General features: G+C 34.5%; 1 protein-coding gene across 3 annotated transcripts in view; it reads left to right on the forward strand.

Moving 5' to 3' along the window:
* The window catches only part of TMEM38B (transmembrane protein 38B), a 42,951-nt gene that overhangs the window by 17,293 nt on the left and 7,600 nt on the right, over positions 1-18,058 (forward strand). For 2 of the 3 annotated variants that reach the window (XM_016224979.2, XM_016224981.2), the window contains 4 exons: positions 2,179-2,216; positions 7,719-7,871; positions 8,676-8,763; positions 13,020-13,137. In XM_016224979.2, the coding sequence (XP_016080465.1) occupies positions 2,179-2,216; positions 7,719-7,871; positions 8,676-8,763; positions 13,020-13,137 (397 nt within the window). Of the gene's footprint in view, positions 1-2,178; positions 2,217-7,686; positions 7,872-8,675; positions 8,764-13,019; positions 13,138-18,058 lie in introns of all 3 variants that reach the window. The other variant, XM_016224980.2, reaches the window with a different exon arrangement.

Consider the following 18,058-nt stretch of genomic DNA (forward strand, 5'->3'; position numbering starts at 1 on the left):
CTAATGAATTATTGTAAGGTATATCCTTGAATCCACTACTCAAGTCATGAAATAGAGCTTTATCATCCATCCTAGAAGTTCCTTCTGTGTGTCCCATTCCAGTCACAACCCCCTTCCCACCTCAGATAACCATTATAGTAACATACCATTATCCTGACTTCTATGATAATCACTTCCTTGCATATTTTTATAATTTTATCATCCAGGTGTTAATCACTAGACACTATAATTTAGTCATGCCCATTAAAAAATGTGATGTCTCTTAAATCTCTTTTATTTTATAGGCCCCCCCCTCCATCTCTTCCCCCCTAATAATTTGTCTCTTAAAGACCCAGAGCCATTTGACTTGTAGAGTTTTTCATAGTTTAGAGCTTGCTGATTGCATACTCACAGTGCAGGTCATTATATTCCTCTATTTCCTATGTTTCCTGAAAATGGGCAGATTGATCCAGAATCCAAATCAGACTCAAGTTAGATCTCTTTAGCAGGACCATAAGAGGTCCAAAATGTCTGATTAGTTTTCTTTTTGTTGACATTAGCACTCTTATACTTAGTGACTATATCTATTAATTAATTGCTATTTGCAAAGTTTTGGTAGTCTTATTCTATCTTTTCTTATGTATTAGTTGGAATAGTATTATAAATGGTAATTCCCATTAATCATCTGTTATTTGGTTACCCAGTTGTATAGAAAAGGCAGGATAAACACTTGATTTTTTTCCCTTTTTCAGTGTTCAGGATAATGAATTGGTCCTCTGACATTCTCCAAAGGTGACAATTAGAAAAAATTTTTTTTGAACTCATGGATTTAAGCTTATTTCATTGGTTTTAATAAATTGCAATTATTGTCATTACTGAAGCTGAAATTGTTCCATTTTTGGCTGGTAGGAACTTCTTTAGAATGGTTCCAGGGACTTTGATTACCTTCCTTGCTACTTAATGGAAGATTCATCTCATACTTTTCTTAAGGAATCTTTTATTTCTTTAATAAGCTCTGCCATTTTGAGAAATAGCATTTCAAGACCACAGTCTGAACGCTAGAGATGTTCATTTTTACTGGATTGATTACTGTTTCTAGGACTTTTCAGTGGACAGAGCTAGGAAACAATAAGGATAAAATAACGTATGAGTTGATATTGATATTTTTAATTCAAAGTCAAGGCCATAGAGCTTTCATTTAACCTTTCTCTGTTACATATGTATCTCCTTTCTTCCCCGCTAAGAATTTTGGTTTTTAAGGGCACAAAACATGATAGAATTAGAATATTCCAGCATTACTCATTTATTTTACTCTGTATTATGCACATAATACATAGTAGTTTTGGATAACAGTACTAATACTCTCCACTGATACGATTACTGAAAACATTATTATTTTTTTGCATATATACTTGTCATTTTCATCCCATTTTTAAAATAGTTATACTATTATTTCCATACTATATATTATTCTTAATCCTCATTTAGTCTTAGTTTTATAGGTAACTGTGTATTAATGCTTACCACCAGTTCTTATGTCTTTATCTCTCTAGTAACTTTGGTTGCCTAAGCTTATTCTCTAGTTGGTTCTTCAGGAACAGTAGTCCCTGAATTCTCACATGTTCATGTTTGTCTGTGTGTCTTTTCTACTTGAAAGTGAGTTTTACTGGATAAAAATCATTGGATTATACTTTCTATCTTGAGTGTTTTAAATGTTACTCTGTTTTCTTGAAAAGTCTGACGATTATTTAATTTTCTTTCCCTTATAAGTCATGTACAGTTTTTTTCCTAGATGCCCAAAAGACTTTTTCCCATTAAAGGCTAATAATATTTGTAATTTATTTTTTATTTGAATTTATTGGGGCGACATTGATTAATAAAAATTATATAGGCTTCAGGGGTACAATTCTATAATACATCATCTGTATGTTGTATTGTATTTACCACCCCTCTTTACCCTCTCCTATCTCTCCCCAGCCCCCATTCCCTCTGATAATCACTATACTGTTGTCTGTGAGTTTTGTTTTTTTTTTCTTAATTCCTTCACCTTTTTCACCCAGCTCCCCTCCCCTCTCCCCTTTGACAGCTATCAGTCTGTTCTCTGTATCTGTGAATCTGTTTCTATTTTGTTCATTAGATTCCACATATAAATGAAATCATATGGTATTTGTCTTTTTCTGACTGGCTTATTTCCCTTAGCATAATACTCTCCAGGTCCATCCATGCTGTCGTAAAAGGTAAGATTTTCCTTTTTTAACAGCCGAGTAGTATTCCATTGTGTAAATGTACCACAGGTTTTTTATCCACTCATCTACTGATGGGCACTTGGGCTGTTTTCAGATCTTGGTTACTATAAATAATGCTGCAATGAACATAGGGGGCATATATTAAAAGCATAATAATTTAAACAAAATATGTCTTAGTGTTGTTCATTCTGGGTCAGTATTCTTAGGAACTTGATATGTTCTTTTTAGTAGCTACACTTTTTTTTTTTTAATTGAAAAAGTTATTTTAGTACTTGTCCTCTTCCCTTTCTTCAGGAACTCCTATTATTGGTATATTGTCTCTCCTTTGCTTTTCTTCAGTGAACCTTTTTATCTTTTCTTAAAATTTAAAATGTTTTCCCCTTTTACATTCTACTTTTTGAAGCACTGTTTTATTTATTTCTCTTTGTTTTTCTTCCAGTTTGTTTTTCATTTGTAAAATTCTTTTTTTCCCTGAGTATTTTATCTTCAGTTCTGTTTTTCTAATTCTGTTGTATGTTGTTGTTTTATGTATTGTTATCTCTTTCATAATGTCTTTAGGGTGTTTTAAAATAGTAGGTTGCAGTTTTGATATGTTTTATGAACATATTTTCGTGAGTGTTTTCATTGTCTGTAGGAATGTATTCTTTTTTTTTAAATAATAAATGTGTATGGGATTTGACCTTGATCCTTTTCTGTTGGTCATTTTTATGGGGAATTAGGTTTTTTTTAACTTTTAGCATAAGGTGGAATTCAGGAAAGTTTTTTGACTTCATAGAGCTCGGCCTTTTGGTTTTATATAGTGTTCCAAAAATGATGACCTGCATTCTGAGATTTCCTAGGTCTTTTCCCCTTCCCCAGTTTGGTCTGGATCTCCTGTTTCTTCTGTTGTTCTACCCTACTCAGTTTCTATTATACACCAGCAGTTTCTTCTCACTGTGGGACTTGTTCTAGAAGACACCCTGGGTGGATCAGTTTTGAAAGTTCATGGTGACTAAATTGAGCCAACCTCTTTTTAGACCTTCTTATCATGGACCTTTTGTCTCATGCAGTATTGGAGATGCCAGCATCCCTCCCAGTTTTAGCCTTTGTTTTTGTTGTTTTCCATTTTGGCCTGATAATGCTCTCTAGCGAATACTCATTAGCTATTTTGGAGTTGTTGTTAGGCTCATTAGTTGCCACCTGTTGCTTTCTTTTTTTCTGCCAACCAGTGTAGATCTTGTGGGTGTTGGTGAATAGTCTCTGTGTTTTGAGAGTACCTTGTCATGTAGTTTTGTTTTAGGTATTGTGGATGGGATTTTGGTTTTGCTGTGTAGATGCCTTGTCTATGTGGAGATTTGAAGAAATCAAAATCTGTGCAGCCACTGCTGCTACCATCTTTCCAGAATCCTTGCTTTTAGTTTTGATGTCCCCTGTAAGTATAGTCTATGATGTTCGTACAACAGAATCACCTAATGACACATTTCTCAGAACATATTCCCACTGTTAAGTGACACATGCCTATATATAGTTCTCTGGGACTGTTTTCTTCACTGAACATTATGTTACTAAGATTCATCTCTGTTCTCGCATGTAGCTATAGTACATTTCCTCTCACTGCTATGTAATTCATTATATTAATATCTATATTTTATTTATTCTTCTGGTGAGCATGTTAATGGTTCTAGTTTTGTTGGTCATTACAAAACAATAACAGTAGCAACCACTGGTGTAGTATTTACTATGTCTCAGACGTTTTCTATGCTTTACATACATTATCTCTTGTAAACCTCACAAGAATCCTGTAAGGTGGTAGGTACTATTTTATTCTCATTTAACAGCTGAGGTAACTGAGGCAAGAAGGGTTAAATAACTTGCCCAAAGTATCTCAGATACCTACTAGTTGGAGCCAGGATTCAAACCTACGGTATCTAGTCCTTTAGTCTGTGCTTATGTAGTATGTAGTAGATTGTTTTGGATTCTGAAAATGCAAATATTGTCTCTCTCCTCACAGACTCTTAATTAAAAATACTTGCTTAACAGCACAGTTTATTTTGCTGTTTTTTAATGGTTTTAATTTTAAGAACATATTTATAATCTTTGCTTCATTTGATTTGAGAGAGAAAAGGATGTTTGGAATATACTTTAAACTCTAGTAAGCTAAACTAAGGGATTCTGTGAATGCACTTATTGGAAGGGTCATCTTTATCCAGTACACTAGCTTGTAGTGCTCACATCTGGAGATTAGCACCATCTACTGGCAAAGGGAAACAACTGTTGGGAAGACAGTGTACACTTTGATAGGATTTTCCTCTTTGAAACTGTTTCTGGGGGAAAGAAATATGTTGTAATTTTTGTGTGTATTGATTTTTGGATCCCTGTTTGTTTTCCTTAAACTTCAAGTGTATCTATTATATATTGCACATTTGCATAACTGAGACTGCATTTTTATGAGGAAAAATACAAGAAAAGTTATAGTTTTATAGGTCTGCCATTCTGCCATAGTCTTTTCAAATCATATAAAGTTATTTTTTAGATTAATAAGAACAAGAAAAAGGTATCAGTTTGGGCTAATATGAACTGTATTTAGTTTATAGTTCTATTTGGCTTAGTTAAGTAATGCTGTCTTTGATAGAGAAGTGGAATTAATAGAGTGAAAACAGAGTTCTCAGTGACTAATCACGGGAAGCTTCTTTCTGCTCAACTCTTGGTATTAACTTAATTTTTGCTTTTATCTTTCCTACTTAAACTGGTTTAGCTTTCATTTGTCAGTGGCTTAGTATTCTGTTTGTATACTGTTTTAGATTGACTTCTGTTATTTAGCACTATTTGTCTTTTTTTTCAAAACTCTGCATTAACGTAAGTGACTTAAAAATGGATGAGAAAGAGAATGGATGAGAAAAAAAGTGAATGAGAAATCAGTTGCCTTCTTGTTCCATTTCTTTCTTTTAATGTTTTTATTGATTTGAGAGAGAGGAAGGGAGAGGGAGAGAGAAATAGAAACATCAATGATGAGAGAGAATCATTGATCAGTTGCCTCCTGCATGCCCCCTACTGAGGATTGAGGCTGAAACCTGGCATGTGCCCGAACAGGATATCAAACCTTGACCTCCTGGTTCATGGGTTGACCCTTATTCACTGAGCCACATAGGCCAGGCTTGTTCCATTTCTTGTTCAATATGTTCTATTTCTTCTTTTCTGATATGTTTTCTTTAGGCACTTTACAAATTTAAAGATCCTTAGATAATTTTAGTTAAAGGTGAAATGATAATTTTTACAGAAGGAGAGGCATAATGAAAGCTAACTTGTATTATGGAGCAGGAATGGTTGTTTAAGGAGCCATTAGTCTGATATGTTTACTTGCAAGTCTACCAAGCACAATAAACAATTGTTCTTTTGCCCTGTGACTATATAACACTTGAAACAAGAATTGTTTTCTGCTTTAAATGTTAACTTATTATAGGTATATTTTAGAGATATATGATTAAATGGAATAAAGACTTATATATTAAAAATGGCAATAATTACAAATTTTGGATTGTATGTCATAATGTTACATAGGTGAATATAGAAAGTCCACGGTTGCTCTTGTAATAGTACAGGTTTCTAACTCGTTGAAGATAGTCTCAGGGTAGAGAATGAAAATGGGGGCATTTGTGTTTTTGTTTTTGTTGTTTGAGTGTTTTACTTTAGAAACCAAATCCCCCTAATTCTGATCTATAGTGGATACCAAAATATTTTAATTTTATTTAAAAACACATTTTAAAATTGCTTATTTAAGTGTAACTCATTTTTCCCCCTAAAATCTAACTGACTTCTTGGAAATTTGTTCTGTATTTAAAGAGAGAAGTGTATAGAGGCTTTCAAAATATTGTATGAACATGTACAGTTTTTAAATCATACCAGTCATTTTCAAAAAGCTTTTTACTACTCTCAGGTAATTTATTGCTTTCTCTCAAACTCTTTAATTATCAACTGATTCTTTGATTTGATATATTTGTATTTTGCCTCAAGATTAATTGTTAATAAATGATTTAATTCAGGACTATTTTTCATCATGCTGAGTTTTAGGTGAGGGAATAGCAAGATGAATTATTACTGCCATCTAAAGTCTATTAAAATTTATTATGAGAATTACAGCCTTTATATGGGGTGTGGCAAAAGTAGGTTTACAGTTGTGAGTACACATAACACAGAGTTTATTCTTGTATTATTATTTACTAATTATTGTATTATTTTCCATATGAACAACTGTGAATCTACCTTTGCTCCACATTGTCTATTAAAAGAAAAATTATTAAGAGCGACCTACGTTTAGGCACAGGAGCCAATTGTTTTAGTTGTATATAGCCATTAGAATTTATTCTGAACTGAGAATATTAAATAAAACAAAATTCCCAGTGTGTATGGCATTGTTTGAGTGGGACCTTGAAGAATAAGAAGGAATTGGTGGGTGGGGATAAAGAAGAAAGAGTTCCTTGGGAACAGACCATTGCATCTTATGTTGGGTCTCTGAAGCAGTATTCTGGCAAATAGGTTTCATATCCCATGCATACTTTTGGGAATTCTTACTTTATGAATCATGAATTGCAACAAGATTATCAACTTTTTTTTGAAGAACTATAATACTTCTTTCATACAGTGTATTCCATATCACTCTGTTAGAAAGAAGATGACATTCTGCTTTAAGCACAAAATTGTCAGCTAGAGAGTATTTTTAGGAATGGGGGGGGAAGTAGAGTGTTTTCCAATTTAACACTACTGCTAAACTGTTTGAACAGATGCTTAGAACAAATGAAGCTTCAAAAAATAATTCACCTGAGGAGGAGTGAATTATCTTAAACTAGTATCACAATTTAATTGGTTAAAACTTAATCTTACTCAACTGAATTGAAGAACAAGCTTCATATTCTTTTAGCTGTATGAAAGTATGTTTTTCCTTAATACAAATCTGTCTCCTTGAGAGCTATGACCTTTCTTTGTATAGATTGCAGTTTATGTACTGTACAGAGGGGCACAGGTGAAGATGTTAGTGGGATTGCGATGCAGCCCTTGCTCAGCTACCAAGGGCCCTTTTCTAATTCCTGTTCCCAGGGAAAAAGGCACTCTAGCTAGAGAAGTCCCTACCCTACAAGTGATTATACATTTTCTTTATTTTTTTAGTGGATACAGCACTTAGCTTCTAGAGGAGTATAGGCACAAATTCAGAACTCAGTAAATACTTTTTGCATATATAGAGTAGTCAGAAGTTCAAACAAGATGAAATTTCTCTGTGATCATGACTTTTTGTCTGATTATTATAGGTGTTTCATGTGATTTTTTAAAAATCTACCCAGTTTTGGTCTTGAAGTCAAATTCCATGTTTATATGGAGTTTATGTTTATATGTTTGTTGTGTTTTGCCAAATTGTTATTGTTGATATGCTGTATTTTTATTTCTGTTCTGATTCTATTTATATATTAAAATATTTAAATTTTAATTTCAGGTATATTATTTTTTTTTGCCCATGTGACCTAGTTTCCCAGGGCTATTCTTTCCTACCTGTTCAAGTCCTGGCTGCAGGAATGAAGGAAGTGACCAGAACTTGGAAAATAGTAGGTGGAGTCACACATGCTAGTAGCCATTACAAAAATGGCTGGATAGTCATGATAGCTATTGGATGGGCCCGAGGTAATAATAGTATATGTTCATAAATATTCTGTTATTGGTGTACTATGACTACTGAACAGTTCTCTAGTTACATTGATGGGGACCATATACTGTAATAAAGTCTTTTGGGATGATGGAAGCCTTGTTTCTGTTGGCTAATAAAGTTATTTCAAAAGCAGCACTTTTCACTAGTACTAGCCACCAGCTATTATGTTGAGCCCAACTGCCTTACAACATAAAACTTTTGTGATTGGTTTCATTAGCAGCCCCAGAACCAGAGGAATTCATAATTAACTAAGGTATAGTACCATCATAAATAAAACAAGTTTACATAAGAAATTATGTGCTGCGCTTAAAAAAATTGCCGTTATTTTTATAAAATCCTCAATAACTGGAAATGGCAAATATGATTCATTATGAGTTCATGTTTACTTTGCATTACTTACCTTTATTGTTGAATTCTTTTGTATGTGGGAATTGAAAAAATGTCCCCAATCTCATAGTGTATTTCACCTAAAGCTAATATCAGGGAAAGAAATGATAAAGCAGAGGATTTTATTTTTCAGGTCTGAAACAAACCTCTAGCCACATCTCTGTGCCTGAGGACCCAATTTTAACCTTAATTACAGCCCACTAGACAGTTGCCATGCTGGTGAAAGGGAAGAATTGCAATAGTGTCAGTACCATAAATATACAAAGCAACTTTTCTTTTTATTTTGGGGATCCTCTTGGGATTTTAAGTCAGGAGATAAAATTATGGCTTTGTTTCAAATATTTTCTCTAGAAAATTTGGCTAATATTCTTGTTTTATTTTTTCATTTTTAGGTGCAGGTGGTAGCATTATCACAAGTTTTGAGCAATTGATAAAAGGAGGTTGGAAACCACAAGCTGATGAATGGCTGAAGATGTCCTAGTGAGTTGGTATAAACTATTCCTACACTCGGCTTTTTAATCTTAGATCCCACCAAATTTATTTTTAAAAACATTTTGCAGATTCTAAATGTGGATGAAGTGTAGATGAAAAAATAAATTATAATGATAATGGGAAGAAAAGCAGGAAACTTTATTCTTTCAAAAAGTCTGCTCTCTCACATGTAGTTTTAAAAATATATATTGATTTATTTATCTGTGGGTTCCTTTCCTTAAGAAATAAAATCAAACAAAATTGTCTAGATTGTTATAGAATTGTGGGAAGAGTATGAATTTATGGAGAGAGAATTACATAGGCACAGACTTATCTGGATGGAAATGAATCAGTTGCAGGCTCTTGGCCTTTTCATTAATGAAATCACCCAGATTTCAAATTTATGTAGTTCTCTTAGTAAAATGTCAAGTTTATGAGAACAAACAATACGTTGTCATAAAGCCCTGTTAGTTCCTTTAAAAATGGAAGTTGAGCTTAATTGTACATAACAATAAGAAAAAGATTAGAGGCAATAACCCACTCTATACATGTTCAATGCATACTACCTTTTGTGTCCACTTAAGAAAGTCTGATCATTAGATATTCTCTAATGACACGGAACCAATATTAAATAAGTCACAGATGTATCCCTATGTACCTGAAAATGAAACAGAGGAGTGCAGTATCTGTTCCCACAATTCAAGAAGGAAAAGACTTAGGGAATAGTGGCCATAATTAGCAAGTCAGGGTAAGCTTCATATGAAATTAAGCTCATTAGAATGGATTAGTATCCATACTGGTGAAGTATATGTTTGAGAAACAACAAATTACAGGATATTTAACCTGGAAAGTACTCCTTAAAGCTTTAATTGAGGCAGTTTAGAAATAGAAGAAAGAAGGCTTTGGTTGATAATAAGTTATAAATAAGGCATTAGTATAATTAAGGGGAAATTTTTCTCATTTTGAGTGCATGCCTTGAAATATCTTTTATAAACCATTTCTTGGGGGTTTAAAACCGAAATCAAATTACATTTCTCCTCTGTTCAAAACCTTGCAGTGACTCCCCCAAATGGCCTGTAAGACCCTCCAAGATCTGCCTCTCCCCCACACCCAGTTTGCTTTGACTTCATCTCTTATTCTCTCCCCTGTTTATTACACTCTATTCTTGAAAAAGCCAGGTGTGGTCTGCTTTAACACTAGTTTTTCTTTTTGTCTAGAATCTTTTTCCTCAGGTGGCTACCTCCCTATCTACTTTGCTTAAAGTATTTTCTCAAAGCTCACCTCAGTGAGGTCTACCCTGCTTAAAATGGGAACATTTCCCTCTATTATTCTTTATTTCTCACAGCATTTATCATAATCTATCATTCACTTATTCATTGTGTTGATTTTCTTCTCCCCTTCGCTTCCCCACCATGCTTCAAAGAATACAGGATGCCAAGGATAGGGATTTTTGTCCTTTTTGATTGCTTTTGTATCCCCAGCACTATCACATAGTAGACACTCAATAAATATTAGATGAATGAACGTTTGACAGTTTGTCAGGCAATTATGATATTTTGTCCATTATGATATTTTGTGTATATGTGCATATATTTAAGTTTTCATATATCTATTACTAAATACTTCTGCATAGCAGAGAAAGCCTATTTGGTCTTAGAGAATACATATATTGTCATAAACAGAATGTTGGTAGAAATATGAATGTTAGAGATGCTGGTGAGGGCTCAGAAGGAAATGAGGAACATGATAGTAGAAACTGGAGAGATGATACAGTTATATAGTGGCAGAAATCTTGTCTGAATTGTGGAAAGCATAACTTGTAAGCAATGAACTTAGATAGTTAGCTGAGGAGATTTAGAAGCAAAGTGTTGACATTCTGGACTGATTTATCCTTGCTGCTTATAAAAAAAATGTGTGAGGAAAAATTTGAATTAAGGGAATGACTGCTAAGTAAAGAAACCAGGACTTGATGATTTAGGAAATTTTCAGCCAATTCAGATTGCAAAAGATGATAAAATTAGGAGACTAGTTCTTAGGAAAGCCTGCTGTGGAAAGAAAGCCAAGGGTGTTGCTGGACAATTTTTACTAGTGTTAAAAGGGGTCAGGCATGTGACACATGAATCCATTCGGCTATCATAACAGAAACCAGGACTAGAGATGGGATTATTCAGGAAAGATCTATGAAAGACCATTTTGACTAATGGCATGGATTCCTGTGTCATACACAGGAGACTCACAAGGTCTTTGAAAATGTTATATCAGCAGAAACATTGCCAGCTTGGACTGAAAGGGACAGAGATAAGATGAAATAAAAGAAGGCTGTCATACTCCCAAAATTCTACAGGCAGGAAACAGGCTTATAAAACTGCTCAGCTGCAAACATGTGCTACCCTTCAAGGAAGAGGAAGAATGACTTTAAGGTGAGAGCTGTGTGCCTAGAAGCCTGACTCCAGGCACACAGACTGGAGTCACAGGTGCAAAGGCCAGAGCCCTGGGTGCAGAGGTTGGAACTGCAGACTCAGAGGACATAGCCTCAAGCCATAGAGGATTATTTGTAGGCCTCATAACCTAATGGAATTTGCTCTGCTGGATTTTGAAATTGTGTGGGACCAGTGACCGTTTTATTCTTCTGACTTTTCCCTTTTGGAATGGGAATGCCTGTAACTGTTACCCTATGCCTATTCCACCACTGTATTTTTTTTGTTTAATTTATCTTTATTGTTGAAAGTATTACAGTTGTCCCCCTCCTTCCCCCCCATTGACCCCTCAACCCCGCTCCCACCCCACCCCCTCTCCCACCCCACCCCCCAGGCCTTCACCAAACTATTGTCTGTGTCCACGGATGATGCACATACGCATATAAGTTTTTTGGTTAATCTCTCCCCCCCACCCCCTTCCACTACTGTATTTTGGAAGCAGATAGCTTATTTACTAGCTTCACAGGAAGCTACTATAAGAATTTTCTAAATGCTTCCTGATCTTCCCAACCAATCTCACTGACTTTTTCCTAAATCCCAGCCCTTTTCCAATTTCCTGCTCCCATTTATTATCTACAATCCTTGTTTCTCAGATTCATTGCTTCTGGATTTATGCTCTAAGAGCACACAATCCAGAATGGAATGTGTGTATGCTAAAAGGATGCCTGTGATGAGGTACTATGGAACAGAACCCAAACTATTAGAAACAAAGAATGGCAAAATGACATTAAGACAAACCTAATTTCATTTGTTTTTTGTCTTATCTTGTTAAAATGTCAATTTGGTGTACATTTTATAATACAGTTGTACATGTATATAATTTACAAATTAATTGATAAACATCTTAGGGAGTGTCTTAAATACTTTTTTATCAATAGGGATACATAGTTGTAAGTTTAGAGACTACTTTTCCAAAACAGGAATGCTGCCCAGTCATTGCTAAGCAAAGTCCATACTCCTGTTGCCCAAACCTAACCCTGTTTTGAACTCAATCCTTAGCTTGTAATAATTCAATTAATAACTTAGTTTTCATAAAATGGCTTATAGGGGCTTTTACATTCTAAGAGTTTATTATTTATCTTTTTCTAGTGGTAATCATAAAAAGCTACATAATGACCTGTTACTGAGATATGCTTAAAAATGTGGCAAATATATGACATGAAAGTAGTGCTTCTTATTTGTAGATTAACACCTTATAGACTTGAAATGTTCAGCATTAATTTATTAAGATATTAGCTAATGCAAATATTCTGTGCTGGAGTTAGCTCATGCAGTTTTATGAACACCAATTTTGTATATCCCTTCTCTATTTTATACAACACCCGGAAGTTGGTTTTGATGGGAATATTTACACAATGGAAATAAGAAAATACTACAAATCAGGGCTTTCTTTTCCTTCCCCCATCCCACCCAAGGGGACTGTTTAGCATTGTAAGGTTTTTCAGGGCTAATCTACTTTTCCCAAATTATGCTGTGGAACATGGGACTTTCAGATCCTTTGTGAGAAAGTGTTGTATGGTCAAATATGTTTCAGAAATATTGTATGTAGAAATGTACTCTATCAGAGAGCCACAATATGTATGAACATTCTAAAATCTCTAATACTTTATGCTGTGGGGAAAGTTATTTAATTTTATATAACTACCATTTCCAAAACTTTATTCACAGAACTCACTTTTGTGTTATATTAGTAACTCATTAAATTAGTATTTTGTAGAGTACTCTTTGAGAAATAGAGACATAGATCATGTTAATTACTTACTGACTTAAAGTGTGTTTTATTTTCAGCCCTGCCAAGGTAACCCTGCTTGGGTCAATTATCTTTACATTCCAGCACACCGAGCACCTGGCAATAGCAAGGCATAATCTTGTGTTCCTCTATACCGTGTTTCTTGTGGTCACAAAGGTAAGAGTTCAAAGTAGAAATAAATCAGTTACAAATTTTGTGTAACCAGAATTCTGTGTACAAGGCAAATAACAGGAACATTTATTTTTTATTGTTATTCCAGTCTAAAAAGATGAATTTGGGGGAGTTTATTCAGCACATCCATGACTTTCTGAAACTTAGCTCTCCTATGATTCCTCATTTGGTTTATGCTGAGGCTACCAGGAAAGACTTGCAGATAGCCTAATAGTATATTAGAGGCTAGAGAGTAGTGGAAATGGCCAAGGCTGAACAGAGACTGCAGAAACAGTGTCATCTCATTTGTAAAACGAGGTTTTGAGGTAGATGTTCTCTGAGGTTCCTTTAAGCTTTAAAATTTTGAAATTTCATGTTAGGACATTTGTGGTCAATCTCTTGTGTTATTGTCTAGTTCGAAGCTTTATTCTTTCTTGAAGATAGGTAGTATGGCCCGGCCGGGCGTGGCTCAGCAGTTGAGCATTGACCCAGGATCCAGGCGATCAGGGTTCAATTCCCTGTCAGGGCACATGCCCGGGTTGCGGCCTCGATCAATGACTCTCTCCTCATTGATGTTTCTATCTCTCTCTCTCCCTCTCCTTTCCTCTCCCTGAAATCAATAAAGATATATTTTAAAAAGAAAAAGAAAAAGATATGTAGTATGATATAAGATCACAGGTTTTCGAGACAGGTTGTCTGTGTTCCCATCTAGCTTTGCTTTCTAATCCCTGAATAGGCAAGTCACTTAATGTCTCTAAATCCCAATTTCCTCATTTTCATTGTATGATTGTTGAGAGGATTGGAGATGACATATGTCATTCTATTTTTGTGTCGCTGACTCATCTTATGAATTCTATTTGTGGCTATATCATGAGGCTAATCCTGGTTATTGTTATTCTTATCATTATTAGATATTGTTCCCTGCTCACAGCTAGACAGTTAATTTTAAAATAAGATAATTATTTAGTCCTAGAGAAATTTTATAGCTAACTTTATCTCAGTCTAGATATTTTTGGCTAAAAACTTATCTACAGGATTCTTAAAAGGAAGCAGTATTATGTTATATAAATTTATGTCTTAAAAAGAACCAAGTCACTGTAGGGATCATTTGTTTCTGTTTCCATAATCTCTGCAATGGAGGTGGTCTGTGGCAGTAACTTGAGTAATGCCAATATAAGGCAAAATCTATTCACATGTGCCTTCCTCTTCCAGTCCTCAAATTTTGGGCTGTATGTATTGCTTTGTAACTGCTTTACTGAGATATAGTTTACATATCATACAATTCATCCATTTAAAGTGTACAATTCAATAGTGTTTAGTACAGTCACAGATTGTACGACTATCACCACAATCAATATTAAAACATTTCATCACTCCAGAAAGAAACTGCATGCCCATTAGCAGTCACTTCACATTTTCCTTTAATTCCCCCAGCTGTAGGCAACCACCAATCTACTTCTGTTTATAACTTTGCCTATTCTGATATTGTAAGTAAGTGGGATCATACAATATGCAGTCTTGTCACTGATTTCTTTCACTTAGCGTAATGTTTTTGAGGTTCATGTGTGTTGTAGTATGTATCAGGACATTATTCCCTTTTATTGCCAAATGATATTCCATTGTATGGATATACTACATTTTATTTATCTATCAGTTGGTGGATATTTGGGTTCTTTTACTTTTTGGGTGATATGAAAATGAGCTATGAACATTCATGTTCAAGTTTTTGTGTGGATATATGTTACATTTCTCTTGGGTAGATCATATAGGAATGGAATTACTAGATCATATAGTAATTCTACATTTAATCTTTTGAGGAACTTTGAGGAATTAACCAAAGTGGCTTTATCATTTTATATTTCTACCAGCAATATATGAGACTTCTAATTTCACCACATCTTTACCAATGCTTGTCTTTTTCATTAGAGCCATTTTAATGGGTGTGATGTGGCATTTCATTGTTATTTACATTTCCCTGATGACTGATGATGTTGAGCATCTTTACATGTGCTTACTGGCCATTTATATATCATCTTTGGGGCAGTGTCTGTTCAGATCTTTTTCTCACTTAAAAAGTTGGATTGTCTTATTATTTATTCAGTTGTAACAGTTATCTATATATTCAAGATACCAGTCCTTTGTGAGATACATATATATAGCCGATATTTTTCTCCCAGTTTATGGCTTTCTTTTTCTAATTTCCTTAACATTGTCGCTAGAAGAGCTGAAGTTTTTAATTTTGATGAAGTTCAGTTTATCATTTTTCTTTTATGGTCCTGCTTTTTGTGTTCTATCTAAAAAATTCTACCATATCTCAAGGTTGTAAAGATTTTTCACCCATATTTTTTTCTTATAGTTTTATTGTTTGTTTTTTGTTAAGTCTCACCCAAGGATATTTTTTCCATTGCTTTTCAGAGAGTGGGGGGGAGGAGATAGAGAGAGAGAGAGAGAAACATCAGTGTGAGAGAGACACATCGACTGGTTGCCTTCTGCATGTGCCCTGACCTGGAGCAGGGAGTGAACTGCAACCCAGGTATGTGCCCTTGACCAGGAATCAAACCTGTAACCCATTGGTTTGCTGGCAGACATATCTACCCACCGAACCACACTGGCCAGGGCTTGTTTTTGTTTTTACATTTAGGCTTATGATCCATTTCTTTTAAAAAATATTTTTTATTAAATTTATTGAGGTGATATTGGTTAGTAGGATCATATAGGTCTCAAGTGTATGTTTCTATGATACATGATCTGTATGTTGTATATGTGCCATTTCAAATTAAATTGTATAATTGGCAGGAGGTAAGGGTCAGGTTTATTTTTTTCATATGAATATAAACTTGTTTTAGCACTTTGTTGAAAAAGACTATCCTTTCTCTCATTGAATTATCTTGGCACCTTTGTTGAATGTCAGTTGGCCTTAGACATGTGAGTCTCTTTCTGGACTGTGTTCTGTTCTATTGATTTATATGTCTATCCTTAGCCAATACTAAACTTTCTTAATAACTGTAACTATAGTTAAGTTTTGAAATCAAGTAACATAAGCACTCCAACTTTGCTCTTTTTCAGGATTTCTTTGTATATTCTAGGTCTTTTACATTTTCATATAAATATTATTATAAGGGTGTCACTTGGAGTCAAATTCTATTTACTATAGGTAATATGCTTTTTCTTTTAACAGTTTGCTAAATAAGGAGATAGTTTTTTTATTTTATTTGTAAAAGAATAAGGGTTCATTCCATTTGTCACCATTATAGTTGTATCACCTTGCTGAATCAAAGCCTCGTAAGAGGCTGAATTCACAGAAGTCTGTCCTTGAACCTCCTAAGTCTATTTCAGCAATACTGATGCTGGCAATACTTCTCAGCTGAGTGATGACTCTACTGGGAGTAGAGCTTCTATTAAAACACTGGACTTGAAAAACACTTACTAGAGCTCATGTTCCCAGGAAATACTTTAGATCCTGACACACTTCTCTTTTGGATTTTGTTTTAAAAAATGCTGGGTTTTTTCTGACAGTGGGCCATTGTTTTTATTGGAATTCTTTTATTTTTTATTGGCAGTCCATGTAGTCAGTAATTTTGCTAGTACACCTTACTGTAACTATTTATTCCAAAGAATAGTTTAATATAAGGAAGTTCTTCTTAGATCTTACCCAATAATGGCATACACTTGGAGGATAACATTATATTTAGATTTTTTTTTTTGCTATATTCTCCCCAGGTGACCACATTCATATTTGTTCCTTTACCTTTTACTTGTATGGTAATGCTTGCCAAATCTATATCCTGTACTTAAATGTTTCTGGGCTAACCTCCATTACTGCAGTTCTCTTCACTGTTTTGTAATTACTGATTTACTTGCTTGTCTCTGACTAGTCTATAAGGTCCTCGAGGGCAGGGACCACATTCAACATCTTTCTGGCAGCCAGGTGTAATGCACAAGCAGATTATTTAAATTCTGTTGATGGTTGGTTTTAGACTTTGTTAGTGCTATTGTATTTTAAATTTGCCTTCTAGAATGTGACTCTTTTGGTGTCTCAATTTAAGCTTGAAGTGTATTTCTGGGCGGTTCCACCTTGCCTAGTCTTGAACTTCAACCTGGCTGCTGAAGTGTGTGCTCAGCTCTTTAGCATCCCAGCTGTTGCTGTCTGCTAGGTTTTGAAATCACTGTCTCTGTACACAGTTAAGGGTTGGTAAACTCCTCTAAAACAGATCATGCATGGATTTTTGGGCTTGCTTCCATGTGATTCCCTCCTTTTGAGCTGCATTTCCCTCAAGTCTAGATGCTGTGGCCTTCTCAGACTCCAACCTTAGTCTCCTTAGCCTATTTGGGACTTCTACCTTTTATTCCCCTATGCTGTGAATGGACACATATCCTTAAAGAAAAAAACTAAGGGTGAATGTGAAGTTCATCTTGTTCAGCTTCCTTTCTCTTAGGGATCATACCCCATCAGGATCTTCCTGTATCGGTTGTTCTCCAGTGCCTTTAAATGGTCTTAGATATTTCTGTCTTTTGTATTGATTTTGGTAAAAGACTGGACTCTGATATAAGCTGTTTAGTAATGCTGCCCTGATGTCCATGTACATGCATTTAAAAATGCTATTTTGTTTATTTTTATTAAGGTCAAATTCACATAATGAAATCAACTATTTCAAAGCATACAATTCAGTGGCATTTAATACATTCAGTGTTGCATGCCCATGCATTTTTAATTTATATAATGAGAGTAGTACATTATAGCTCTTGTTCTTTGTCTCATTTTCACTTAACAATATGTTTTAAGAATTTTTCCATGTATTTTTATTTATTTTAATAATTGCACAGTATGCATTTCACTTATTCATTCTTCTTATCATGGACACCTACTTTGTCTCCAGCTCTCCATTACCTATACTATATTGCAGTTAATAAGAATTTGTTCTTGATT

The sequence above is a fragment of the Miniopterus natalensis genome, chromosome 12 (genome assembly GCF_054644295.1).
Source record: "Miniopterus natalensis isolate mMinNat1 chromosome 12, mMinNat1.hap1, whole genome shotgun sequence".
Taxonomy (NCBI): domain Eukaryota; kingdom Metazoa; phylum Chordata; class Mammalia; order Chiroptera; family Miniopteridae; genus Miniopterus; species Miniopterus natalensis.